Below are 26,848 nucleotides of genomic sequence, written 5' to 3'. Positions count from 1 at the left end.
GCTGTTTTCTTTCTTTTGTCAGAATGCTATTTTCACAGCAATAGAGACTGAGTGTCAGCAGGACTTATATATGCTGCTTCTCTCAGTCGTTATCTTCCCAGAAGTCCCCACATGTGTTATTTTGTTTGTTTGTTTGTTTGTTTGTTTGTTTGTTTTGTGGTGCTGGGGATGGAACATAGAGGCTTTCTACCTTCAGGGTACACTCCCAGACCTTTTTCTATTTTATTTGGAAACAGGGTCTCACTAAGTTGCTGAGACCCTCACTCAGTAGCTGAGGCTGGCTTCGAACATGTGCAATACTCCTGTCTCAGCCTCCCAAGTGCTGGGATTATAAGCACATGCCACCACACCTGGCCCACATGTGATATTTTGATACACACCAAAAAAACTATTTGAATTTTATGAATTGGTATAATACTTACAGAGGTGAATATATCATCTCATTTAAAATTTTCAAGCCAGGCGTAGTGGTGCATACTTGTAATCCCAGCATTTGGGAGGCTGAGACAGGAGGATCACGGTTCGTGGACAGCCTCAGCTACTACTTAGTGAGGCCCTTTACAACTCAGTAAGACCCTGTTTCAAAAAATAAAGAATAAGCTGGGCGTGGTGGCACATGCTTGTAATCCCAGCATTTGGGAGGCTGAGACTGGAGGATCGTGGTTCAAGGCCAGCCTCAGCTACTTTTGAGGTCCTTTGTAACTCAGTGAGACCCAGTTTCAAAATAAAGAATAAAAAAAATAGGGCATGGGGTATAGCTTGGAGGTCAAATGCCCCTGGGTTCCATCCCCAGACCCACAAAAAAATTAAAAAAGAATAAAAAATAGGCCTAGGGCTTAGAGGTGGAATGCCACTGGGTTCAACCCCTAGTTCTATAGGGGAAAAATTACTTCTACTGGGCACTGGGGTGTATACCTATACTCTCAGTACTTGGGAGGCTGAAACATGATTGCAGATTCAAAACTAGCCTCAGCACCTTAGCTAGACCCTCAACAACTTAGTTAGAACTTGTTTCAAAATAGAAAAGGTTGGGGGTGTAACTCAGAGATAGAATGGACCTGGGTTCAACCCTGGTACTTAAAAAAAAATGTACTTCTTGTTTTGTGATAAGAATCTTAAATTCTGAGCCAGGCACGGTGATACATGCTAGTAATTCCAGCATTTGGGAGGCTAAGATAAGAGGATCCATGTTTACAGACAACCTCAGCTACTTAGTGAAGCCCTTTGCAACTCAGTGAGACCCTGTTTCAAAATAAAGAATAAAAAATAGGGCTGGGGGTGTAGCTTTCAGGTAGAATGCCCTTGGGTTCCATCCTCAATACTGCAAAAAGAAAAAATCTTAAAATTCTGTATTACAGTGGGTTTTTACACATCTTCTACTAAATATGAAGGCAACATTTAATATATAACATATTCAGAAGTATAAATTAGTGCCAGGCGTGGTGGCGCACGCTTATAATCCCAGCATTCGGGAGGCTGAGACTGGAGGATCGTGGTTTGTGGACAGCCTCAGCTACTTAGTGAGGCCCTCTGCAACTCAGTGAGACCCAGTTTCAAAATAAAGAATAAAAAATAGGGCTGGGAGTGTAGCCCAGAGGTCGAATGCCGCTGGGTTCCATCCTCAGACCCGCAAAAAAAAAAAAAGTATAAATTATACCTGTACAGTCTGAGTAACATTAGAATAAAGCCATAAGGGAGTCACAAAGAGGAGAAATCTCTTTACCATTTCTTTTTTCTAATCTGAAGAGATTAGAGTCATTTTATAAGTCTACAATTTTTCTTTTAATTTTTTTAAGGATCAAATAAAAAACACTTTCAAAATGTAAAATATACAGTCTTCTATCTTCTGTCCTATGAAACAGTGGAACATTAAAAGACTTTAAAATACCAGATCCTTTTGGACATTCCAAAGTATATTTGCACTCTTCTTAAAAAGAGCCTCTTCCTGAGAATTCAAGTTAACTTTCACAATATCTGAGATGCCATTGCGTTCCAAGACACAAGGGATACTAAGAAAGATGTCTTCCTTTATTCCATACATGCCCTGAAAGGCAAGGTTAGATTGTTATTCAGTAGCCTGATATAGGAAAGCAGCAAAAGACTATGGTGTTTAACAAGAATGACCTGGAGGGCAACAGTGATTGTCAACAAACCAAGAGCATCCTTGTGTCCTGTGACCATGTGGAACTTAGGTTCAGTGATATGAAAACTTTGACAGAAGCCTTTCAAAGGAAAGGTACAATTGACCTTACCCCTTAACAGCCCATCTTCATGTCCAAGGGGAAGAATGTTGGGTGGTCTTTCATGAGGCCATTATATCAGGTAAAAGACCAAGAAAGCAGCCTGTTAGGTACACAGAATGTGGGCTAACTGTCTGGCAGGACAGTGGTCTTCTGAGTCTAGGCTCAGCCCACGCCTGGGGGAATGAAAAGGTATCTCAAGCCTCCAGAGGTGAAGCCCTCTGCAGCCTCTGGGTACTCTTACATAGCCAGAAGAGCCTGTCTTTCCCCTTGACAGCTGCCATGGAAGGTACTCCTGCCCTTCTGTATCCCTAACCACCACCTCACCTCTATCTGAGTTCTACCTAGGACTTCCCATGATGGATCAGGTCATAGAATAGACACAGCTCCACACCACTGCTCTATCCTGGCCCAGGGAACCTATGGTCAGTGCCCCCAAAGTTCTTTCCACTCGATGTAGCCAAAGCCAAGAAGCAGCTACTTGAGGCTCTCACAGCCTAGACAACCTGCACATCTGCCTGCACATGGCCCGGCCGTCACCCCCACACTATCCACCCAGCCGCCCTGGGAGACAACAAGACCCAACAGACCCCTCCCATCCCCTAGTCTTTACCCCTCCCCTTGGAGCTGGGGCTGGGCTCGTGGATGATAATGGGAGAGCCTGTTTTTCCTCTAGGTCTGATGATGTTGATGATGAGGATGATTATTTGCAGTAGTGGGGATTGAATCTAGGGGCATTCAACCTCCAAGCTACACTCTATATCCCTCTTTTTTCCTTTTTTCTTTCTTTTCTCTTCCTTCCTTCCTTCCTTTTTTCTTTTTCTTTTTTCTTTCTTTTTTTTTTTTTTTTTTGCAGTACTGGGGGTGGAACCCAGGGGCATCTACCTCCGAGGTAGACCCCCAGCCTGATTTTTTATTCTTTACCGGGTCTCACTAAGTTGGAGAAGGCCTAAGTAGCTGAGGCTGGCTGTGAGCCTGTGATCCTCCTATCTCAGCCTCCCAATTATTGGGATTACAAGTGTGCACCACCATACCCAGCTTTCTAGGTCTGATTATAAACAGCAGACAAGAACTAGCATGGAGGGACAGGAAAGGCCCCTCAACTCTGGATGGGGCCACCTACTTCCCTACTTCCTACGTCCACAGGCACTGGTCAGCCAGCTTCCGGGTCACCCTCTCTGGGGACTTCTTGGGACCACAGGGGGAGCCTGGTGTTCCTGTGTGCTCTAGCGGCTTCTTCTTGCCAGGGAACTCTGGCTACCTTTCTCATTTTGGTGGTCACTTGACACTAGACCTCCTTCATGAGCTCTACCTGAGGGCCATCCCTGAGGGCTCCCTGCCAGGCCCTCCTCATTTCCCTGTCTGGACTGTGCCTGGCTGTGGAAGGCACTTTTCTGCCAGACCATTAGCCCAGATTTCATCTGGCCAGACTCCAGCTGCAGTCACTCACCCTTCCTTCCATCTCCTTCCCTCAGCCTCCCCTGTGCTACCTTCAGAGCTCCCATATGCACTTAAAGGGGTTGGTGCCATCAGGACCAAAGCCCCTCTGCTTCCCTGCTAGTGTTTGCAAAATTTGTCTCCCTCCTCCTGTCATCTCTCTTCCCCCTAGAAGGAAAGGGGTTTCTTGAAGTAGAACTAGAGAGCCCATGGTCCATCCTACCGTGCCATTAGAGGCCATCTGGGGCCCAGCCTGGTGCTGAATACTGACCACCACCTGCTGCCAGCTCCCTCGGCCTGCCTTCTTCTCTTTAAGCTTCACACCTGGTTGAAGATATGCCCCCAGGATATACTAAAATTGGCTCCCATTTGTTCTTGGACTGGCCATGAATTAAAGAGATATTTATTGAAAGAGAACTGCAGAAGCCAGGTTTGGTGACACATGTCTGTAATCTACTACTTGGAAGGTTGCGACAGAAGAATCACAGGTTTGAGGTCAACCTAAGCAATTTAGCAAGACTCTAAAAACAAAAAGGGCTGGGGTGTAACTTGGAAGTAGAATGTCCTTGGGTTCAATCCTGAGTACCACCAGAAAAGAAGAAGAAAAGGCATCTCTTTTTCTCTTGGTTCCCTTCATTACCACATGCTCTTTAATTTTTAATTCTCTGCTCACTACTTCTTAGATACTTTTATGAACTCACACCATAAGGTCAACTTTCACTGCTAGTGTTCCTTTGAGGTTCAATCTCAATCTTTCCTCTTCCCTATACATTATTCTTAGGCGAGCTCACCAAAATCGACAACTTCAACCCTGGCACAGTGGCACAAACCTCAAGTCCCAGCTACTCAGGAGGCTGGGGTGTGAGGATTTCAAATAAGAGGCCAGCCCAGGACAAGACCCCCCCAGTGTTGAAAAAAAAAAGTGGTTCACAGCTTCAGTTGCTGTGTGTAAGGGGTACTAATTATCCTCATCGAATACTGCTCCTCTTTTTTTTTTTTTGTTGTTGACAGGACATCTTTCCTTTTGGGGACCACTGGCCTCTCCACTGACAGGTATGATAGGAGTGGGTATGTGATTCCAGAAAGTCCAATTATCTAGAAATTTATATAGGCAAGAGGAGAGGTCCAGGCTGCAGCTGCAGAGAGCTATTTCTGTTGCTGCATGAGACTGATGCAGCAGAGTGAAAAAATAGGCCAGGAAAATGGAAAGGAAAGATAGCTCTAACAATATAGTTTTGAGCCGGGCGTGGTGGCGCATGTTTGTAATCCCTGCGCTTGGGAGGCTGAGACAGGAGGATCACACGGGTTTGAAGCCAGCCTCAGCTACTTAGTGAGGCTCTCAGCAACTTAGTGAGACCCTGTTTCCAAATAAAATATAAAAATGGTCTGGGAGTATAGCCCAGAGGTAGAAAGCCTCTGGGTTCCACCCTTAGTACCACCAAAACAAAAACAACAAAAAACAATATAGTTTTGAGTACCTGGATCAGGCCCTTGGCATTTCAGTTACATAAGCCAGTATATTTTCTTTGTTTTGTTTTGTTTGTGCTAATATGCTTTCTATGGTTTATTGTGTGTGTGTGTATGTGTGTTTGTGTGTGTGTGTATGGTGTTCAGATTGAACACCTGAGCTATACCGCCAGCCTGATTTTTTATTCTTTATTTTCAAACAGGGTCTCATTAAGTTGCAGAAGGCCTCACTAAGTAGCTGAGGCTGTCCACACACTGGGGTCCTCCCATCTCAGCCTTTCTATGTTTTTTTGCCAAAAGCATACTAATAACATCATACCTCAAATTCACCTAAAAGCTGCTGGGCATGATAATGCACGCTTGTAATCTCAGTGTTTGGGAAGCTAAGAGGAGAATCACAGTTCACAGCCAGCCTCAGCTACTTAGTGAGACCCTTTGCAACTCAATGAGTCACTGTTTCACAATAAAGAATGAAAAGTAGGGCTGGGGGTGTAGGTCGGAGGTTGAATGCCCCTGGATTCCATTCCCAGTACCACACACAAAAAAAGAAAATTCACCTCAAAGGCATCTCAAATTCAACTTGTACAAAACTGCAAACATAATATTAAAGCCTGGTTCTCTGAGTATCCCCTTCCACAGTGAACAAGTATCACTATCTAGCAAATGTGCAAAACAGAACCCCAAGAATGACTTCTCTCCATTACCAAGTCCTATCAATTTTACCTCCTAAATATAGCAATTACTTCAAAATTTTTCCATCTTACCCACTTTCCCTCTCTTTTTCTCTCTCTTTTTACAATGCTAGGGATTTAACCCCAGGGCCTCTTTTTTTCCTGTACTGAAGATGGAACCCAGGGGCATTCTACCTCCAAGCTACACCCCAGTACTATTTTTATCCTTCCTTCCTTCCTTCCTTCCTTCCTTCCTTCCTTCCTTCCTTCCTTCTTCCTCCCTTCCTTCCTTCCTTCCTTCCTTCCTTCCTTCTTTCCTTTCTTCCTTCCTTCTTTCCTTCCTTCTTTTTGGCAAAGAGATGGAACCCAGAACCCAGGGGCATTCTACCTCCGAGCTACACCCCCAGCCTTATTTTTTATTCTTTATTTTGAAACAGGGTCACTGAGTTGCAAAGGGCTTCACTAAGTAACTATGTCTGTCTGCAAACTGCAATCCTAACTCAGCCTCCCAAATGCTGGGATTACAAGCGTGCACCACCATGCCTGGCTCCTAGTTTTTATTCTTTATTTTAAAACAGGATCTCACAGCCGGTAATCCCAGCATTCAGAAAGCTGAGACCAGAGGATCGCAGTTTACAGACAGTCTCAGCTACTTAGTGAGGCCCTCCACAACTTACTGAGACCCTGTTTCAAAATAAAGAATAAAAAATAGCCGGGCATGGGGGCACATGCTTGTAATCACCGCGCTTGGGAGGCGGAGACAGGAGGATCGCACAGGTTCGAAGCCAGCCACGCTGCCTTAAGAGACCCTGTTTCCAAATAGAAAAGTATAAAATAGGTCTGGGAATGTAGCCCGGAGGTAGAAGGGTTTCCAGAAACCCCAGTACCACCCCCCAAAAAGAAAAGAATTAAAAATAGGGCAGGGGGTGTAGCTCTGAGTTCCATCCCAAGACCCACCAAAAATGAATAAATAAATAAAATAAAACAGGGTCTCACTGAGTTCTAAAGGGCCTAGTAGTAGCTGAGGCTGTCGGCGAACTGCAATCCTCCTGTCTCAGCCTCCCAAGTAAGTACTGGGATTACAAGTGTGCACCATCATGCCTGGGTCCCCAGGCCTTTTGATTGCAAGGCAAGTGCTCTATCACTCAGCCACATCCCCAGCTCTTTCCGCTTCTCTTTATCTCTACTACTTCCATTCTCCCTGTTCAAGGATACTACTTAGCTGCTCAGAAAGTTTCCCAACATCTACTCTTCTTTTCTTTAAATCTGTTCTCTCCATCATAGCCACAGCAACATTTTTTATCATTTGTTTATTTATTTCGGTATTGAGAATTGAATCAGGTACATTCTACCTCTGAGCTATACCCCAGCATTTATTTATTTATTTTTATTGTGAAACAGGGTCTTTGCTAAGTTGTTAAAAATTTTACTAAGTTGATGGGGCTGGCCTCTCTCCTTGATCTTCCTATCTCAGTGTCCCAAGTACTGGAATTACAGATGTGCACAACCAGCAACAGCTAACAGCAATGTTTTATTTTATTTTTTATTTATTTATGTATACTTTTTGCAGTATTGAGGATGGAACCCAGGGGAATCCTACTTCTGAGCTGCACCCCTAGCCCTATTTATTATTATTATTATTTATTTTGAAACAGGGTCTCACTGAGTTGCAGAGGGCCTCACTAAGTAGCTGAGGCTGTCCGCGAACTGCGATCCTCCGGTCTCAGCCTCCCAAATGCTGGGTTAAAAACATGCTTCACCACACTTGGCTCAACATCAATATTTTTTAAATTAAAAAAACTGTCAGGTGTTTACATTTCATTGCTCTTAGGTGAGAAATCAGCCTCTTCATGAATAAGGGTCTGAACAGCCTGACCCTGCTAACTTCTACAACCTTACATGCACTTTTCCCTTTGTTTTCTGCCCTTTAATAACTGAATTTTGTCTGGTGTGCTGGAATGTGCCTGTAATTCCAGTACTTGAGCAGCTAAGACAGGAGGATCACAGGTTAAAGGCCAGCCTCAGTAACCTAGTAAGCCCGTGTTCTAAAACAAAAAATAAAAAGGGCTTGGGGTTGTAGCTTGGTGGTAGGATTACCCCTGGGTTCAGTTCTCAGCACCAATGAATGAACAAAAAACTGAGCTGCTTTTCAGATCCCCAAGTTCCCTCTACATATATCTATCCCAGAAACTCTGTGTGTATCTTAGAACATAGTCCAGCCTCCCAAAGTAACTGGTTCATTATTTGAATTAATTCACATTTTATTTCCTTAGGAAAGAAAACTTTCCTACCTGCCAGTCATGCTACTTCGCCAGTAGTGTTAAAACTCGTGTTCTATATTCTTTTTTGCAGTACTGGGAATGGAACCCAGGGGCATATTTACCTTTGAGCTACATCCCTGACTTTATTTTTTTTTTTAATCTTTTAATTTGAAACAGGGTCTCACTGAGTTGCAAAGGTCCTAAGTAGCTGAGACTATTGGCAAACCGTGATCCTCCTGTATCAGCCTCCCAACTGGGATTATATATATATATATATATATATATATATATATATATATATTTTTTTTTTTTTTTTTTTGGTGGTACTTGGGGTGGAACCCAGGGGCTTTCTACCTCTGGGCTATATTCCCAGACCTATTTTATATTTTATTTGGAAACAGGGTCTCACTGAGTTGCCGAGAGCCTCACTAAGTAGCTGAGGCTGGCTTCAAACCCATGTGATCCTCCTGTCTCAGCCTCCCAAGCGCTGGATTACAAGCGTGCACCATCACGCCCAGCGTCCCAACTGAGATTACAAGTGTATGCCACCACACCCAGCTTGTCTTTTCTATATTGTTAGTATTTGGTAATTTTTTTATTATTTATTTATTGCTGTACTGGGGGTAGAACCTAGGGACAATCTATCTTTGATCTATACCCCCAGCCCTAATTTTTAGTCTTTTTATTTTTGAAACAGAGTCTTGCTGAGTTGCGAAGGGCCTCGCTAAGTAGCTGAGGCTCTGCGAATAGCAATCCTCCTGTCACAGCCTCCCGAACCCTGGGATTACAAGTGTGTGCCACCATGCCTGGCTGGTAGTTTTTTATTATACTAATTTGCTATTGTCTTACTTTTATAGCTATCTTATTAAGTATATTTCCTTCATTATATTCAATTAGATCAGGTTCTCTAATTTGTTCATTATTATATCCTCAAAATACTTTATAATGCCTGCTACAGAGTAGGGGGCTCAATATATACTAAAAGAAAGCATGATAAATGAATGTTTAAGTATACCTTGACATTAGTGGAAACTGGATGCACTCTCCTAAGATTCTTCAGAATTGATCCTGCCAGATCTGTCACAGATAGTGCAATAGCCCAAGAGGTATACCCCTTCAGCCTCATAATCTCATAGCCACTGTAGTTGCAGAACCAGAAAAAATTCAAAAGAAGTCAACTCAGTTAAAATTTAATGTTCTTCAAACATCCATGTTGATGCAATCTAAGTGTCAGTGCTGTTCTGTTCTACTGATACTTTCTCAGGATCCAGGCGTGGTGGTGCATGCTTGTAATCCCAATACTTGGGAGGCTGAGACAGGAGGATCACAGGTTTGTAGCCAGCCTCAGCTATGTAGTAAGACTCTCCACAACTAAGTGAGACCCTGTTTCAAAATAAAGAATAAAAAGTAGGGCTGGAGGTATAGCTCAGAGGTAGAATGTCCCTGGGTTCTATTCCCAGTGTCATACACACACACACACACACACACACACACACACACACACACACACTTTCTCAGAGATTTCTAGAAATTATTTATGAATTAGTATACTATTATAATATTTTAAAAGATAAAATTCTCGCTGGGCGTGGTGGCGCACGCTTGTAATCCCCGCGCTTGGGAGGCAGAGACAGGAGGATCGTGTAGGTTCAAAGCCAGCTGCGCTGGCTTAAGAGAACCTGTTTCCAAATAAAAATCTAAAAAATTGGTCTGGGAGTGTAGCCTGGAGGTAGAAGGCTCCCAGGAACCCCAGTACCACAAAAAAATTAAAAGATAAAATTCTCATAAAATGTCACTATTCACACTAAATAATAATTAATTAAATCTTTTATTATAAAGGCAGGCTACTAGGACATATGTGCCACTCAGGATGAAACTAGAAGCCAGGTATGGTGGTGCATGCCTTTAATTCCAGTACTTGGGAGGCTGAGACAAGAGGATAAGAGGTTCAAGGCCAGCCTCAGCAACTTATTGAAGCCCTCAGCAACTTTTTTTTTTTTGCAGGTCTGGGGATAGAACCCAGGGGCACTGGATCTCCAAGCTACACCCCCTGCCCTATTTTTTATTCTTTATTTTGAAACGGGGTCTCACTAAATTGTGGAGGCCCTCACTAACACTTAGTAGCTGAGGCTGTCCATGAACCATGATCCTCAAGTGTCAGCCTCCCCAATGCTGGGATTACAAGCATGTGCCACCATGCCCAGCTTAGCCTTCAGCAACTTAGTGAGACCCTGCTTCAAAATAAAAAATAAAGCAGGATGGGAGTGTAGATGGGAAGTACAATGCCCCTGGATATAATCCCAAGTACAAAAAAAAAAAAGGATGAAGTTGGGGGTGTGTACGTGTGTGTTACTGAGCACTGAATCCAGAGGTGTTCTACCTCTAAGCCACACCCTCAGCCCTATTTTATTTTTATTTTGAAACAAGGTCTCACTAAGTTGCTGAGGCTGAGCTTGAACTTGAGATCCTTTTGTCTCATCTTCCAAGTATTAGGATAACAGGCATGTGTTACCACACCTGGCTTGAAACGAGTTTTTAACATTTTTTTATTACTGCTGAAATATCCAAACCTATCCCGGAGTGGTGGCCCACACTTATAATCCCAGTACTTGGGAGACTGAGACAGGATGATTGCAGTTCGAAGACAGTATCAGCTTCTTAGTGAGGCCTTCTGCAACTTAGTGAGACCTTGTTTCAAAATAAATAATAAAAAATTTGTCTGGGGGTGTAGCTTGAAGGTAGAATGCCCCTGGGTTCCATTCTCAGTACCATAAAAAATTTATAAATAAATAAATAAATATCCAAACATAGACTCTATCACCTTGAAAATTACCATATACATCTCTCTGACAATTTAAAACTCTTACTGGTGTATCAACATAATTTTATATAGTTGTCAGCCAAGTGTACACGTTTTTCCTAGGAATATATCATCAAATCAACACTAACCAGACCATGGGAAAATGTTCATAATACATTTTCAAAAGGAAATAGCGGTCTTTTAAACATGTTATCTCACTTACAAAGACCCTACATTTTTATAGGAGTTTAGAACTGCATCAATACACCAAGTTACAAATAAAGATTATTTCTGAGTGAAAGGCTTACAAGTGAGCCTTTTTTATTGATGCTTTTCTGAATTTTCTTATTTTCTACAATAAACATTTTTTTTCTTTTTTGCGGTACTGGGAATGGAACCCGGGGGCATTCTACCTCCAAGCTACACCCCCAGCCCTGTTTTTTATTCTTTATTTTGAAACAGGGTCTCACTGAGTTGCAAAGGGCCTCACTAAGTAGCTGAGGCCGCCACGAACCGCGATCCTCCTCTCTCAGCTTCCCAAATGCTGGATTTACAAGCGTGCGCCACCACGCCCAGCTTACAATAAACATGTATTTTTGCATTGCCACCCACAGTGTTCTTAGGTATGGACAGCCAAACTCACAAAACAAAGAGGTTTTAATTTAGCACTGTGCTTATTTAGCTTTGAGAAAGGATGCAGTAAATGTACAGCAGCATCATTGATATCAGGAGGGCTTACAGCCACCCCGGCACAGTGTTAAAGCCCCGGGACTGCACATTACATACTCGGCTGATGAATCTGATAAACACAACTCAGTGCAGGGTAGGTGAGCCTTTACTGTGCTTCTTATGTGATTGGACTGTCAATCCAAGACCAAGTTCACTATGAGAGGCTGTCCTGATTAATGTCAAAAGTATACTTATTTATTTGAGTCTGGGGATGGAACCCAGGGGCATTGATCTCTGAGCTATAACCCTGCCCTAATATTTTATTCTTTATTTTGAAACAGGGTCTAAGTTGTGGAGGGCCTCACTAAGTAGCTGAGGCTGTCCGCGAACTGTGATCCTCTTGATCTCCCCGGTCTCAGCCTCCCGAATGCTGGAATTACAAGCATGCGCCACAAAGCCTGGCTCTCAAAAGTACTTTCAGACACTCAATCCAGTATGACTGAAACTCTGTGGGGTAATTAAAAGGGAAATAAAAGACATGGTGGTGCATGTTTGTAATCTCAGGGTGTAGCTCAGAGATAGAATGTCCCTGGGTTCCAGGTTCCATCCCCAGTATAGGAAAGAAAGAAAGAAAGAAAGAAAGAAAGAAAGAAAGAAAGAAAGAAAGAAAGAAAGAAAGAAAGAAAGAAAGAAAGAAAGAAAGAAAGAAAGAAAGAAAGGAAGAAAGGAAGAAAGGAAGAAAGAAAGAAGGAAGGAAGGAAGGAAGAAAGAAAAGAAGGAAAGAAGGAAAGAAAGAAAGAAAATGAGAAAGAAAAAAGGGAAGCCCATGTGGTGGAGCATGTAATCCCAGTGCTTGGGAAGCTGAGACAGGAGGATCACAGGCTAGAGGACAGCCTCGGCAAGTAGTAAGACTCTCATCGACCTAGCGAGACCCTGTTTCCAAATAAGAAATAATATCAGTCTGGGAGCATGTAGCTCAGAGGTAGAATGCCTCTAAGTTCAATTCTCAGTACTACAAAAACAAAATAAAAAATGAAATTAAATAGGGCTCAGGAGTAGAATGCCCCTGAGTTCAATCCCTAGCACCAAAAGGAAAAAAAGAAAAAAGAAAAAAGAAAAAGAAAAGAAAAGGAGAGAGTTCATTGAAAGCTTGCTTTTGGGGCCAGGTGTGGTGATACACACTTGTAATCCCAGTACTTGGGAGGCTGAGTCAGGTGGATCCAGGTTCATGGCCAGCCTCAGCTACTTAGTAAGGCCCTCAACAACTTGTGAGATCCTGTTTCAAAAAATAAAATCAGGCTGGGGTGTAGCTTGGAGGTAGAATGCTTCTCAGTTTAATCCCCAGCACCACAAAAAAAAAAAAAAAAAAATGTTGAGACAAGTTGGGTGTGGTGGTGCACTTTTGTAATCCCAGTACTTGGGAAGCTGAAGACAGGAGGATCACACAGGTTTGAAGCCAGCCTCAGCTGCTTGGTGAGGCCCTTTGCAACTCAGTGAGACCCTGCTTCAAAATAAAGAATAGAAAATAGGGCTGGAGGTGTAGCTTGAAAGTTGAATGTCCCCTCAGTTCCATTCCCAGCACTGCAAACAAAAAAAAATTATTTTATTCTTTGTGTGAGTAGTACTGGGGATTGAACCCAGTGGCATTCTACCTCCAAACTACGTCCCTACCCTATTTTTATTCTATATTTTGAAACAGGGTCTAAGTTGTGGAGGGTCTCACTAAGTAGCTGAGGCTGGCCTTAAACCTGTGATCCCTTTGTCTCAGCCTTCAAAGTACTGGGATTACAGGCATGCACCACCACACCCGGCTTGTAAAATTTACTAATACTGATTATTATGGCATTAAGAAAACTGAATGAGTACCGTTACCTTTCAACAACTTCTTTATGAATATTTTTCCACTGCTCCTTGTCTGAGTCAGTTCCTAAATCAGGGTGCAGAGACTTCAGAGGAACACCAGCAATATTGACCCCACTCCACAATGGCACTAAAAAACACATGTCTCAGAATTAACTCTTGTCAATATTGTGAATTGTTTGAGTTCAGTATTGTTGTTTCTGCTATTTTGTAGTACTGGGGATTAAACCCAAGGACATTCTACCTCTGAGCTACACTCCAGCTCTTATTTTTTTTTTTATTTTAAAACAGGGTCGCCGGGCGTGGTGGCGCACGCTTGTAATCCCCTCGCTTGGGAGGCTGAGACAGGAGGATTGCGCAGGTTTGAAGCCACCCTCAGCTACTTAGTGATGCTCTCAGCAACTTAGTGAGACTCTGTTTCAAAATAAAATATAAAATAGGTCTGGGAGTATAGCTCGGAGGTAGAAAGCCCCTGGGTTCTACCCCCAGTACCACCAAAAAATAAAAATAAATAAAATAAAACAGGGTCTTGAGGCTGGGTGTGGTGGTGCACGCTTGTAATCCCAGCACTTGGGAGGCTGAGACAGGAGGATCCCACAGGTTCAAAGCCAGCCTCAGCTACTTAGTGAGGCTCTCAGCAACTTAGTAAGACCCTGTTTCCAAATAAAATATAAAATAGGTCTGGGAGGATAGTCTGGAGGTAGAAAGCCCCTGGGTTCTACTCCCAGTACCACAAAAAAAATTAAATTAAAAAATAAAACAGGGTCTTGAGCCAGGGTGTGGTGCCATAAACCTACAGATACCAGTGTCTGGGAGGTTGAGACAGAGGGATCACAAGTTTGAGACCAGCCTCAGCAACTTCGTGAGACCCTTTTTCTAAAATAAATAAATAACACTTGTAATCCCAGTACTTGGGAGACTGAGGCAAGGAGAATCACAGGTTAATAACCAGCCTCAGATACTTAGTGAGGCCTTTTGCAATCCAGTGAGACCCTGCTTCAAAATAAAGAATAAAAAATTGAGCTGGAGGGGGGTATAGCTCAGAGGTAGAATACCCCTGGATTCCATCCCCAGTACCAAAAAATAAAAATAAGTAAATAAATAAAACTGTATGCTTCATTCACCATTTTATGAGAAGTAAATCAACCATGTAAAAGATCAAAAGAAAAGGAATGCAGGGAAATAGAGCAAAAGGACTGATTAGAGGAACACAATGCCTGCCTTTGGGGGGGCGCGCGCGCACACACACACAGAGATAAAACAATGATCAGGCAGCTCCATGCTGACGGGAGCGTCTGGGGAGAGCACTGAAGTACAGCAGTGAGGGATGGAGACCCACTGGAGCACATACGCTGGGGATGGCGACGCAGGAGAGGGATACCTGCACACCCATGTGTGTTGCAGCGCTACTCAATATAGCCAGAGCTGGATCACACTAAATATCCAGCAACCAATTAATGGATCAAAAATGGGGTCCAGCCAGGAATGGTGACTCACATCTATAATCCTTGTCAAGCTGAGACAGAAAGATAGCAGGTTTGAAGCTAGCAATTTAGCAAGACGCTTAGCAACTTACCTAGACCCTGTTACCAAAAAATAAATAAATAAACGGAGCTGGGAGTATATTTCAGAGATAGAATGCCCCTGGGTTCAATCCCCAGTTTCTTTCTCTCCCTCTCTCTCTCTCTCTCTCTTCTGTCTCTCTTCTGTCTCTCTCTCTCTCACACACACACACACACACACACACACACACACACACACACACACACACTAATATTCAGCCATTAAAAGGATTTAATCCAGCTGGGCACGGTGGTGCACACTTGTAATCCCAGCATTTGGGAGGTTGAGACAGGAGAATCACCATTCACAGACAGCCTCAGCTACTTTTCTTTCTTTTTTTTTTTTTTTCCATACTGGGGATGAAACCCAAGGGTATTGTACCTCCAAGCTACATCCCTAGCCCTATTTTTTTAGTCTTTTTAATTAATTAATTAATTAATTTTTATTTTCTTATTTTCTGGTGGTACCAGAGGCTTTCTACCTCTGGGCTATACTCCCAGACCTATTTTATATTTTATTTGGAAACAGGGTCTCACTAAGTTGTTGAGAGCCTCACTAAGTAGCTCAGGCTGGCTTTGAACCTGTGAGATCCTCCTGTCTCAGCCTCCCAAGCACTGGGATTACAAGTGTGCGCCACCACACCCGGCATCTTTCTATTTTTGAAATAGGGTCTCACTGAGTTGCAAAAGGCCTTGCTGAGTAACTGAGGCTATCCAATCCTCCTCCCCACGCCCGGCTAAAAGAGAAAAAATTTTAAAGAAAATAATAGAAAAAGATACAAGAAGAAAACAGCAATGAAATAAGTTATACAACTCTGTTACTATCAGAAAAATAAATTTTAAAGAAAATAAGCATTATTAGAGATAAGAATGGTAGTTACATAATGATAATAAGTTTATATTTACCACTAGAATCTCCATGTTCTCCAATAATCCAGCCATGGCAGCTTGTGGAATGGACACCCAGCTTCTCTCCAATTAGGTAGCGGAAGCGGGCAGAGTCTAGATTGCAGCCACTGCCGATCACACGAGTGTGAGGCAAGCCACTGATCTTCCAGACCACGTATGTCAAAATATCCACTAGGAACAGCAATTTCAGGTTAGAAAAAAATCATACTAAACTGTTTTTATAATTTTCTTTTTTAAAATGGATAAATTCTCATGGAGTCAAATACAGATTCACTGCAGAACTCAACGTGAAACAAGTCAAATAACATGGATAATTACATAGTTTTAAAAAATGTTTTGTTATTCACTACTAGAGTGTGTGTGTGTGCATGTGTACACACATGTGTATAAAATCAGGAGACTTCTACCTCTAAGCTATACCCCCAGCCCTTTTTATTTGATTTTGAAAATGGGTCTCACTAGATTGCTGAGAATCTTTCTGCTTGCTATCCTCGAACCTGCACTCTTCCTGTTTCTGCCTCCCAAGTACTAGAATTACAAGCATTTGCCACCATGCCTGGCATTACTAGATTTTTTTTTTCTGGTACTAGGGATTAGACTCAGGAGCATTTTATCTCCAAATATACCCCAAGCTCTAATTTATTTTTTATTTTTAAACTAAATAAAATTCACCAAGTAAGACTAAGTCTCACTAAGTTCAAGGCCAGCCTCAGCAATTTAGTGAGTCCCAGTTTCAAAACAGAAAAAATAAAAAGGGCTGGGGGTAGCTCAGTGTTGGATAGCCCTTAAATTCAATCCCTAGTACCACAATATAATATAAAATAAAATGCAGAGCTGGGCATGGTGGTGCAGGCCTGAAATCCCAGTACTTGGGAGATCTGAAATAGGCCAGCCTCAGCAACTTGTAAGGCTTTCTGCAACTTAGTGAGATCCTGTTTCAAATTAAAGAATAAATAATGGGCTTGGATGAATCTAAAAGGTAGAATGCCCCTGGGTTCAATCCCCAGTACCACACAAAAAACACCACCACCAATAATTAATAACTATTATTGTTATTATATAAATACAACACATATAATATGTATATCATATACTATATATATATATAACATACATATAATACAGAAATAAAAGAGAACAAATCAAAGCTGGGCATGGTGGCACAAGCTTATAATCCCATCATTCAGGAGGCTCAGACAGGAAGATCACTGGACAGTTTCAGCTGCTTAGTGAGTTCCTTTGCAACTCACTCAGATACTGTTTCAAAAATAAAGAATAAAAGATAGGGCTAGAGGTATAGCTCAGAGGTAGAATGTTCCCAAGTTCCATCCCCAGTATCACAAAAAAAAATTTATAAAAAGGCTGGGAGTATAGCTCAGTAGTTAAGCATGCCTGGGTTCAATTCCACTACCAGAAAATAGATGAAAGATTAATAATTCACTATGATTCTGTTTACACAAATAAAATCCCAGGAGATAAGGATAGATGCGGAACAAGGGATGAACCCGAGGGACTTTCAGAGGTAACAGACATGTTCTGAATTCTCACTATGGTGATGGTTTTGCAGGTGATTACTCCACTCCAATCTGTCAAACCCCACTGCTCTGAAGACTTTCAAAGAGCGTGCAGTTTATTATACATAAACATTACCTAAATGAAGCTCCGAACAGAAGAAATAGCATGGCACAATCATCCCTATGCAGTAAAAGGGAGAGGACAATACGCACCTGGGTTGGATACAATCAGCATTTTGCAGTCAGGACTGTAACGGACGATGGGCGGAATGATGGACTTCATGATAGCCACATTACGATGGACCATGTCAAGGCGATTTTCCCCCTTGTTCTGCTTTGCCCCTGCTGTCACAATAACTAATTTGGAGTTTTCAGATACCTTGTAATCTAAAAAAGAAACCAAAGACAGCATTTGGATCATTATTGAGCTTTAACTCTTTTGAAGTCTATCATATGCTATCCAGGCATGGTGGCACACGCTTGTAATCCCAGCATTTGGGAGGCTGAGACAGGAGGATTGTGGTTTGCGACCAGCCTCAGCTACTTAATCAGGCCCTTGGCAACTCAGTGAGACCCTGTTTCAAAAATAAAGAATAAGCCGGGGGTGGTGGCGCATGCTTGTAATCCCAGCATTTGAGAAGCAGAGACTGGAGGATCGTGGTTCGCAGACAGACTCAGCCACTTAGTAAGCCCTCCACAACTTAGTGAGACACTGTTTCAAATTAAAGAATAAAAAATAGGGCAGGGGTGTAGCTCGGAGGTCGAGTGTCCCTGGGTTCAGTCCCCAGACCCGCAAAAATAAATAAATAAATAAATAAATAAATAAATAAAGTATAAAAAATAGGGCTGGGGAGTAGCTTGGAGGTAGAATGCCCCTGGGTTACATGCCCAGTACTGCAAAAAAAAATATGAATAAGTAAAATTTAAAAGCTGGGCGTGGTGGTGCATGCTTGTAATCCCAGCACTTGGGAGGTGGAGACAGGAGGATTGCACAGGTTCGAAGCCAGCCTCACTGGCTTAAGAGACCCTGTTTCCAAATAAAATATAGAATAGGTCTGGGAGTGTAGCCTGGAGGTAGAAGGGTTCCATCGCCAGTACCACCAAAAAAATAAAAAATAAAAATAAAAATATACACCTTCCTGTCTGGCATTTGCAGGTCGACACTTTCCATACAGTTATATTATCTTGGGTCAACTGAAGAAAATCTTGTCGCTACTACTATCCAATTTTCACACAGACATCTCCAAATTTTCTCGTTTTTTTCATGGTATTGGGGACTGGACTAAAGAATGCTCTACCATTGACCTACACTCCAATTAATTTTTTTCAACTTCTTTGGAGTCTGTTTTTATTGGGGTTTAGGACATATAATGGGAGGGTCACTTTGGGCCATGCCCTTCCCCCAAGGGGATGTTCTTTCTAATCTTCTTAGGATGTTTTCTGAAACTTTCTTTTTCTTGGTGCTGCTTTTGCTGCTAGCAGCCTCTTTGGGTCCACTGCTGACTACCTCCCCTCGGAAGAGAACTTCCTCTTTTTCTTGGTGACATTCCTGCTGCCATTTAATTTTTTTTATTTTGAAACAGGGTCTAAGTTATAGAGGGTAGCCTTGAATTTGGTGTCTTCCTGCCTCAGCCTCTTCCTTCCTTCCTTTTTTTTTTTTTTTTTTTTTTTTTTTTTTTGGTGGTACTGAAGATGGAACCCAGGAGATTTCTACCACCAGGCTACACTCCAAGCCCTATTTTTAATATTTTATTTGGAAACAGGGTCTCACTAAGTTGCTGAGAGCCTCACTAAGTAGCTGAGGCTGGCTTTGAACCTGTGCGATCCTCCAGTCTCAGCCTCCCAAGTGCAGGGATTATAAGCGTGTGCCACCACGCCTGGCTTTGCCTCTGCCTAAATACTAAGATTATAAGCATGCATCACCGAACCTGGCTCCTCTAATTTTTTATTTTTGTGGTACTAGAGATTGAGTCTAGCAGCATTCTACCTTTGCTGAGCTACACACCCAGCTATTTTATTTTTACCTTGAGACAGGGTCTCTCTAGGTTGATGAGTCTCACTTTTTGTGTGTGTGTGGGGGGGGGTCTGGGGATGGAACCCAGGGGCATTCTGCCTCTGAGCTACACCCCCTGCCCTATTTTTTTTTTTATTTTGAAACTGGGTCTCACTGAGTTGCAGAGGGCCTCACTAAGTAGCTGAGGCTGTCTGCGAACCACAATCCTCTGGGTCTCAGCGTCTGGAATGCTGGGATTATAAGCGTGCACCACCACGCTTGGCTGAGTCTCACTTCTTGCTGAGGCTGTCCTCAAACCTGAAATCCTCCTGTCTCAGCCTTTCAAGTACTCGAATTTCAGGCATGCACCACCATGCCCAGCTTCAAATTTTTTATAAGAACAGAACCTGCCATCCCCTTTAGCCCATATTTCTGTTTGCTATTAAGACCCTAGGTAATGAAAATCAGCTCTCTGGCTTTCTAGAAACATCAAATCAGCAGCTTAGAACTCTGAGAATTTATGCACATATTTTAGGATTCTAGAATTGAGAATATATTTACTTCAAATTATTATAAGGGAATATATATATAATAATGTTTTATGGTACTGGGGAATGAACCCAGGGGCATTCTATCTCTGAGCTAGACCCTCAGTCCTTTTTACTTTTAATTTTGAAAGAGGGTCTGTCTAGGTTGCTGAGAATCTTGCTGTGTTCCTGAGGCTATCCTGGAAACTATGATCCTACTGTCTCAGCCTCCCAAGTATTGGGATTACAGACATTCACCATCACATCCAGCTATAAGAAAATATATTTGAGATTACAAAAAAGTTCTTGATCCATACAAGAAAAGAAACTATTTATTAAATGTAACAACTAGAGTGTGTGTGTGTGTGTGTTGTGTGTGTGTGTGTGTCTGTGTGTCTGTGTGTGTATGTGTGTTTTGCTGGGGATGGAACACAGAACTATACCCCCAGCTCTAATTTTTATTCATTTTGAAACAAGGTCTAAGTAACTGAGGTTGTCCACGAACCATGATCCTCAGCTTCCCAATTACTGGGATTATTTTGAAACAGGGTCTCGCTAGGTTGATGGTATTCTCACTACTTTTTAAGACTGCCCTTGAACCCGCAAGTCCTCATGTCTCAGCCTCCCCAGTACTGGGATTCCAGGCATGTGCTACCATACCCAGCACAACTAATCTTTTTTTTTTTTTTTTTTTTGGTGGAACTGGGAGTGGAACCCAGAAACTTTCTACCTCTGGGCTATACTCCCAGACCTATTTTTTAATATTTTATTTGGAAACAGGATCTCACTAAGTTGCTGAGAGCTCACTAAGAAGCTGAGGCTGGCTTCGAACCTGTGCAATACTCCTGTCTCAGCCTCCCAAATGCAGGGATTACAAGTGTGCACCACCATGCCCGGCAACAAATAATCTTAAAACTGTTTCATTTATTGAATTCAATGTCAATATGATATAATGCTTATCATTATTTTAATAATCAAGTACTTCTTCAATTAACAATTCTTCAACAAAACATCTCTTAATTATATCATTTGTAATTATTCACAATCTCTCACAGAAGTGTGTGTGTGTGTGTGTGTGTGTGTGTGTGTGTGTGTGTGTGTGTTTATGGCACTCAGACCCAGGGGCATTCTGCCTCTGAGCTACATCCCTAGTCTTTTTTTTTTTTTTTTTTTTTTTTGCGGGTCTGGGGATTTAACCCATTGGGCATTTGACCTATGAGCTACACCCCCTGCCCTATATGTTATTCTTTATTTTGAAACAGAGTCTCACTAAGTTGTGGAGGGCATTACTAAGTAGTTGAGGCTGTCCGCAAACTGCGATTCTCCAGTCTCTGCCTCTCAAATGCTAGGATTACAAGCGTGCACCACCATGCCTGGCTTAATCTTTTATTCTTTATTTTTGAAACAGAGTCTCTTTGAGTTGTAATAGCTGAGGCTGTCTGTGAACCACAATTCTCTGGTCTCTGCCTCTCAAATGCTGGGATTACAAGCATATGCCACCACACCCGGCCTTTTATTTATTTTTTTGGAAACAGGATCTCCCTAGTTTAAAGAGAGAGTCTCACTACTTGCTGAGGCTGTCCTTGAACCTGTAATCCTCCTGTCTGCCTCCTGAGTACTGGGATTACAAATGTGAGCCACCATGCCTGGCTCTTTCACAGTGTGTGTGTGTGTGTGTGTGTGTGTGTGTGTGTGTGTGTGTGTGTTGTACTGGGGACTGAATTCAGGGGCATTCTACCTCTGAGCTACACCCCCAGCCCAATTTTATTTTTTATTTTGAAACAGGGTCTTGCTAAATTGCTGAGGCTGGTCTTGAACCTGCAATCCTTTGTCTCACAAGCATGTGCCACCAAGCCCAGCTCTCACAGAATTCTTATAGCATTTACTGTCTATAATTCTCAAATAGCTATTATAATATGGCAACATGTTATCTTTCAATGGCTATGTCTTACTTCAGCCCCTAACTTGATTCTATGTTCTATAATAATAGAGGGTCTTTTCTTATTTTCCTCCCCTCCTTCCACAAATAACACTTCCAAGTTCCTAGTGTTTGGACATTTGAGACAATTAAAAACTACTGTAAGCTGGGTGTGGTGGTGCATATCTGTAATTCCAGTACTTTGAAGCTGAGAAAGAGGGATTACTGGTTTGAAACCAGTCTCAGACATTCAGCAAGGCCCTGAGTAATTTAGGGAGGCCCTGTTTCAAAAGGGTCTCCCTAAAAAAAGGGTCAAAATAAAAAGGGCTGGGATGTGGCTCAGAGGTAGAATGTCCCTAAGTACAAACCTCAGAGCCAAAAGATAGATAAAACTAGGTAGATTATGGGTAAGTATTTCAAGAGTGATGGTGAACTATAATCCCAGTACTTGGCAGGCTGGAACAGGAGGATGGCAGGTTCCAGGCTAGCCTCAGCAATTTAGCAAGGCTCTCAGTAACTTAGCGAGACACTGTTTCAAAAAAAAAAAAGGCCAAGTGTGGTGGCACACACTTTTAATCCCAGCATTTGGGAGGCTGAGACTGGAGAATCATGGTTCAAGGACAGCCTCAGCTACTACTTAGTGAGGCTCTTTGAAACTCAATGAGACGCTGTTTCCAAATAAAGAATAAAAAATAAGACTGCTGGTGTAGCTCGGAGGTAGAATGCCCCTGGGTTCCATTTCCAGTACCACAAAAATAAATAAATAAATAAATAATAAATAAATAAACAAATAGCTGGGTGGTAGCTCAGAGGTAGAACGCCCCTAGGTTCAATCCCTACCTAACACCATGGGGGAGGGGAGAGAAATGTTTTTTATGTGTGGTGAGAAGGGTACTGCGGACTGAACTCAGGGGCACTCTACCTCCAAACTATATCCAGACCTATTTTATTTGGAAACAGGGTCTCTCTAGGTGGCTGAGAGTCTTGCTAAATTGCTGAGGAATAGTTTCAAACCTGCAATCCTCCTGTCTCAGCCTCCCAAATACAGGGATTACAGTCATGTGTTACCACTCACAGCTACATGATAGAATGTTCTTAAAACAAACAAACAAACAAAAAAACCAAAGCAGGTGTGGTGGCACATGTCTGCAATCTTAGTACTTGGGAGGCTGAGAAAGGAGGATCTCAGGTTCAAGATCAGCCTCGGCAACTTAAGACACAGCAACTTAGTAAGACTGTTTCAAAACAGAGAGAGAAAATAAAAGACTGGGGTATATAGCTCAGAGAATGTGGAATACCTCTGGGTTCAATTCCCAGTACTACCAATAATAAACAAATATTTAAATTATATCTCCTAATACCATAGTGATACTTTATATTTTATATTTATTAATACCCATTTGGTAAAATTCATTACTTTTTTAAAGCCCTGAAAGTAACTTTATACAACAAAAATTAACCTTTTCCAGAGACAATCTTTGGAGTATTAAAGAAAAGACTGCCATGCTGAAGATCCATCATCTCTCCCTTCAGTTTGTCCACTGAGACATCAACAAGCGCAAGCTCATCAGCCAAATCCTAGAATACACGAAAGCTTTAAAAAAAATGTCCAAAGTAAATAAATAATAAATAAAATGTTACCACTGAATCTCAGGAGAACGAGAAGAATTTCCATTTGGTTAATTTATAATCAAAGAAGTCTCATATTTTTTATTTGAAAAATAAGGATATAAAAATTTTAATTTGAGCCAGGCATGGTGGCGCACTCTTGTAATCCCAGCATTCGGGAGGCTGAGACCAGAGGATCACTGTTCAAAGCCAGCCTCAGCTACTTAGCGAGGCCCTCTGTGACTCAGTGAGACCCTGTTTCAAAAAATAAAAAGACTGCCAGGCATGGTGACGCAAGCTTGTAATCCCCGCGCTTGGGAGGCAGACCAGGAGGATCGCACAGGTTCGAAGCTAGCCATGCGTGCTGGCTTAGGAGACCCTGTTTCTAAATAAAATATATAAAATAGGTCTGGGAGTGTAGCCTGGAGGTAGAAGGGCTTCCAGGAACCCCAGTACCACCAAAAATTAAAAAAATTAAATTAAAAGACTAAAAATTAGGGCTGGGGTGTAGCTCAGAGGTACAATGCTGGGGATGTAGTTCAGAGGTAAAATGCCTCTGGGTTCGCTCCTTAGTACCATAAAATAAATAAAAATTTTAATTTGAAAACAAAGGATATAAAAAATAATGAGCGTTCCAGGTATGGTAATGCACACCTAAAATCCCAATATTTGGGATGGTGAGACAGGAGAATCAAAGTTGCTAAAATTGTCTTGGCAATTTATCAAGTACCTAAACAACTTAGCAAGACCCTGTTTCAAAATAAAATAGGGCTAAGGGTATAAGTTAGGGGCAGAATACCCCTGGTACCACATACATACACACACAAACTTTCACAGGCCTTAAACTATAAAACTCTTAGAAGAAAACATTAAAAAAAAAAAGCTCTCTGGCATTTAATATGACAATATTTCTTTTCGATATAACAAAAGCACAGACAACAAAAGTAAAAATAAATTTATTTATAAAAATAAATTTTCTTTTGTGGCACTAGGGTTGAACCTGGGGCATTCTACCTCCGAGTGATATTTTATATTTTTATTTTGAAACAGGATCTCACTAGATGGATGAAAATCTCACTACTTGCTGAGGCTGTCTTCAAACCTGCACTACCCCTATATCAGCCTACCAAGTTCTGGGATTACAGGTGTGCACCACCACACCCAGCTTTAAATTTTAAAATGTGCATCAAAGCACATAGTCACAGTCATGGAATGGATGAGAATATTCACAATTAATATATCTGATAAGTTGTTAATATCCAGAATACACAAAGAACTTCTGCAACTCAACAATAAAACCTAGATTTCTAAAATGAACATAGGACATAGTTATTTCTCCAAAAGTGATACACAAATGGCCAATAAGCAAATGAAAAGATGCTCTAGAAACAGAAAAGAAAAAGCAAAAGACTTCTATTATTAATACTACTACTAGTAGTAGTACTGGGGATAGAACCCAGAGGCATTCTACCTCCGAGCTACACCCCCTGCCCTATTATTCTTTATTACTTTTTTTTTTTTTTGGTGGTACTGGGGTTCCTGGAAGCCCTTCTACCTCTGGGCTACACTCGCAGACCTATTTTCTGTATTTTTGAAACAGGGTCTCTTAAACCAGCGCGGCTGGCCTCGATCCTCCTGCCTCTGCCTCCCAAGCGCAGGAATTACAAGCGTGCGCCACCACGCCCGGCTATTACTCTTTATTTTGAAACCGGGTCTCACTGAGTTGCAGAGGGCCTCACTAAGTAGCCGAGGCTGTCCGCGAACCACGATCCTCCAGTCTCAGCCTCCCAAATGCTGGGATTACAAGTGTGCGCCACCACGTCCGGCGGCCCAGTTTTTAAAATTGTGTTAAAATCAGATATGGGAGGATACATGCTGTCTAGGGGTTAGCCCTGCAACCCCGAACTCAATAGGCACAAAACTTAAAACTGTTTGCTGGATTTTCGGGCCACTGGAAGGGTTTATCATCATTTACCTTCATTAAGATACAAATTGCACAAGCCATGCCCACGGATCCAGAGCCGACAATGGTGATCTTGCTCTGGGAGACTTTGTCTTCTGCAACTAGATTCTCAAGAAGCTGCTCCTTGACCGTCGCCATTCTGAGGACCTGGAAGGGATAACGCAGTTTCAGTGGAATCAAACGACCCCCATCAATCGCTCTCCCCCGCCCGGCGCCGGGTCCCCAGCTCCAGACCCACAGGCTCACACACGCCCAGCTCGGCGCAGCCAGCACCCCAGGGCCCGGAGCACCGCGCACCGCCTTTAAGAAAGCAAAAGGTGACCAGAAAAACGCGCCCGGCGGTTGAGGTGCGAAGCCCAACGGCCGTTTCGGTTGGCCCCTGCGCGGACACACCCAGGCACGCACGGCCCTGACGTCAGCACGTAGCCCCGCCCCGCGGGAGGCCTCCAGGCTTGGGGATTCAGTCTGAGTTTTGGTGATGGACCCATCACATTTATTTGTAGGTATTTAAAAAAATTAATAACCCCTGAGCTGGGCGTGATGGCACACGCTTGTAATCCCAGCATTTGGAGGTTGAGACAGGAAGATCCGGGTTCACAGACAGCCTCAGCTACTTAGTGAGGCCCTTTGCAACTCAGGGAGTCTGTTTCAAAATAAAGAATAAAAAATTGGGCGGGAGGTGTACCTCAAGGGTAGAAAGCCCCTGGGTTCCATTCCCAGTACCACACACAAAATTATTAACCTCTGTAGCGGGATGCGGTAGTGCATGCTTGTACTCCCAGTACTTGGGAAGCAGAGACAGGAGGATCGAAGGCTCGAGATCAACCTCAGCAATTTAGCCAAGCCTCAACAACTTAGTGAAACCTTGTCCCAAAATAAGAGGCAAAAAGTAGGGCTGGGGGTGTAGCTCAGAGGTGGACGATCCCTGGCTTCCATCACCACTACTACCAAAAACAAACAAAACTATTTTTTTATGGGTCTGGGGATGAAACCCAGAGGCATTCGACCTCCGAGCTACACCCCCTGCCCAATTTTTTATTCTTTATTTTGAAACAGGGTCTCACTAAGTTGTGGAGGGCCTCACTAAGTAGCTGAGGCTGTCTGCAAACTGCGATCCTCCATCTCAGCCTCCCAAATGCTGGGATTACAAGCGTGAACCACCACACCGGGCCAAACAAAACTATTTAACCTAATTTCAGGACCAAGTATTGTAATAAAGTTCGAATTTCTCTTTTTTTTTTTTTTTTTTTTCTTTTGGTGGTAATGGGGGTGGAATCCAGGGATTTCTACTTCTGGGCTATACTCCCAGACCTATTTTATATTTTATTTGAAAACAGGGTCTCACTAAGTTGCTGAAAGCCTCATTAAAGTAGCTGAGGCTGGCCTCGAACCTGTACAATCCTCTTGTCTCAGCCTCCCAAGCTTGGGGATTACAGGCATGTGCCACCA

General features: G+C 42.5%; 1 protein-coding gene across 1 annotated transcript; it reads right to left on the bottom strand.

The window, feature by feature from the left end:
* Nucleotides 1-1,879: 1,879 nt before the first annotated feature.
* On the bottom strand, nucleotides 1,880-25,540 carry LOC308273237 (L-lactate dehydrogenase C chain; the record flags this gene model as incomplete). The annotated part of the gene is made up of 7 exons (XM_080710321.1): nucleotides 25,412-25,540; nucleotides 23,289-23,406; nucleotides 17,604-17,777; nucleotides 15,874-16,047; nucleotides 13,418-13,535; nucleotides 9,092-9,215; nucleotides 1,880-2,044 (listed from the first exon to the last, which is right to left on the bottom strand). The coding sequence occupies exons 1-7, from the start codon at nucleotides 25,535-25,537 to the stop codon at nucleotides 1,880-1,882; spliced, it is 999 nt and encodes a 332-aa protein (XP_080566447.1). The 5' UTR covers nucleotides 25,538-25,540.
* Nucleotides 25,541-26,848: the final 1,308 nt, after the last annotated feature.

The sequence above is a fragment of the Muscardinus avellanarius genome, assembly GCF_963383645.1.
Source record: "Muscardinus avellanarius genome assembly, chromosome: 1".
Classification (NCBI taxonomy): Eukaryota; Metazoa; Chordata; class Mammalia; order Rodentia; family Gliridae; genus Muscardinus; species Muscardinus avellanarius.
The sequence above is the reverse complement of the archived record's forward strand: the minus strand, read 5'-3'. Positions and strand labels throughout refer to the sequence as shown.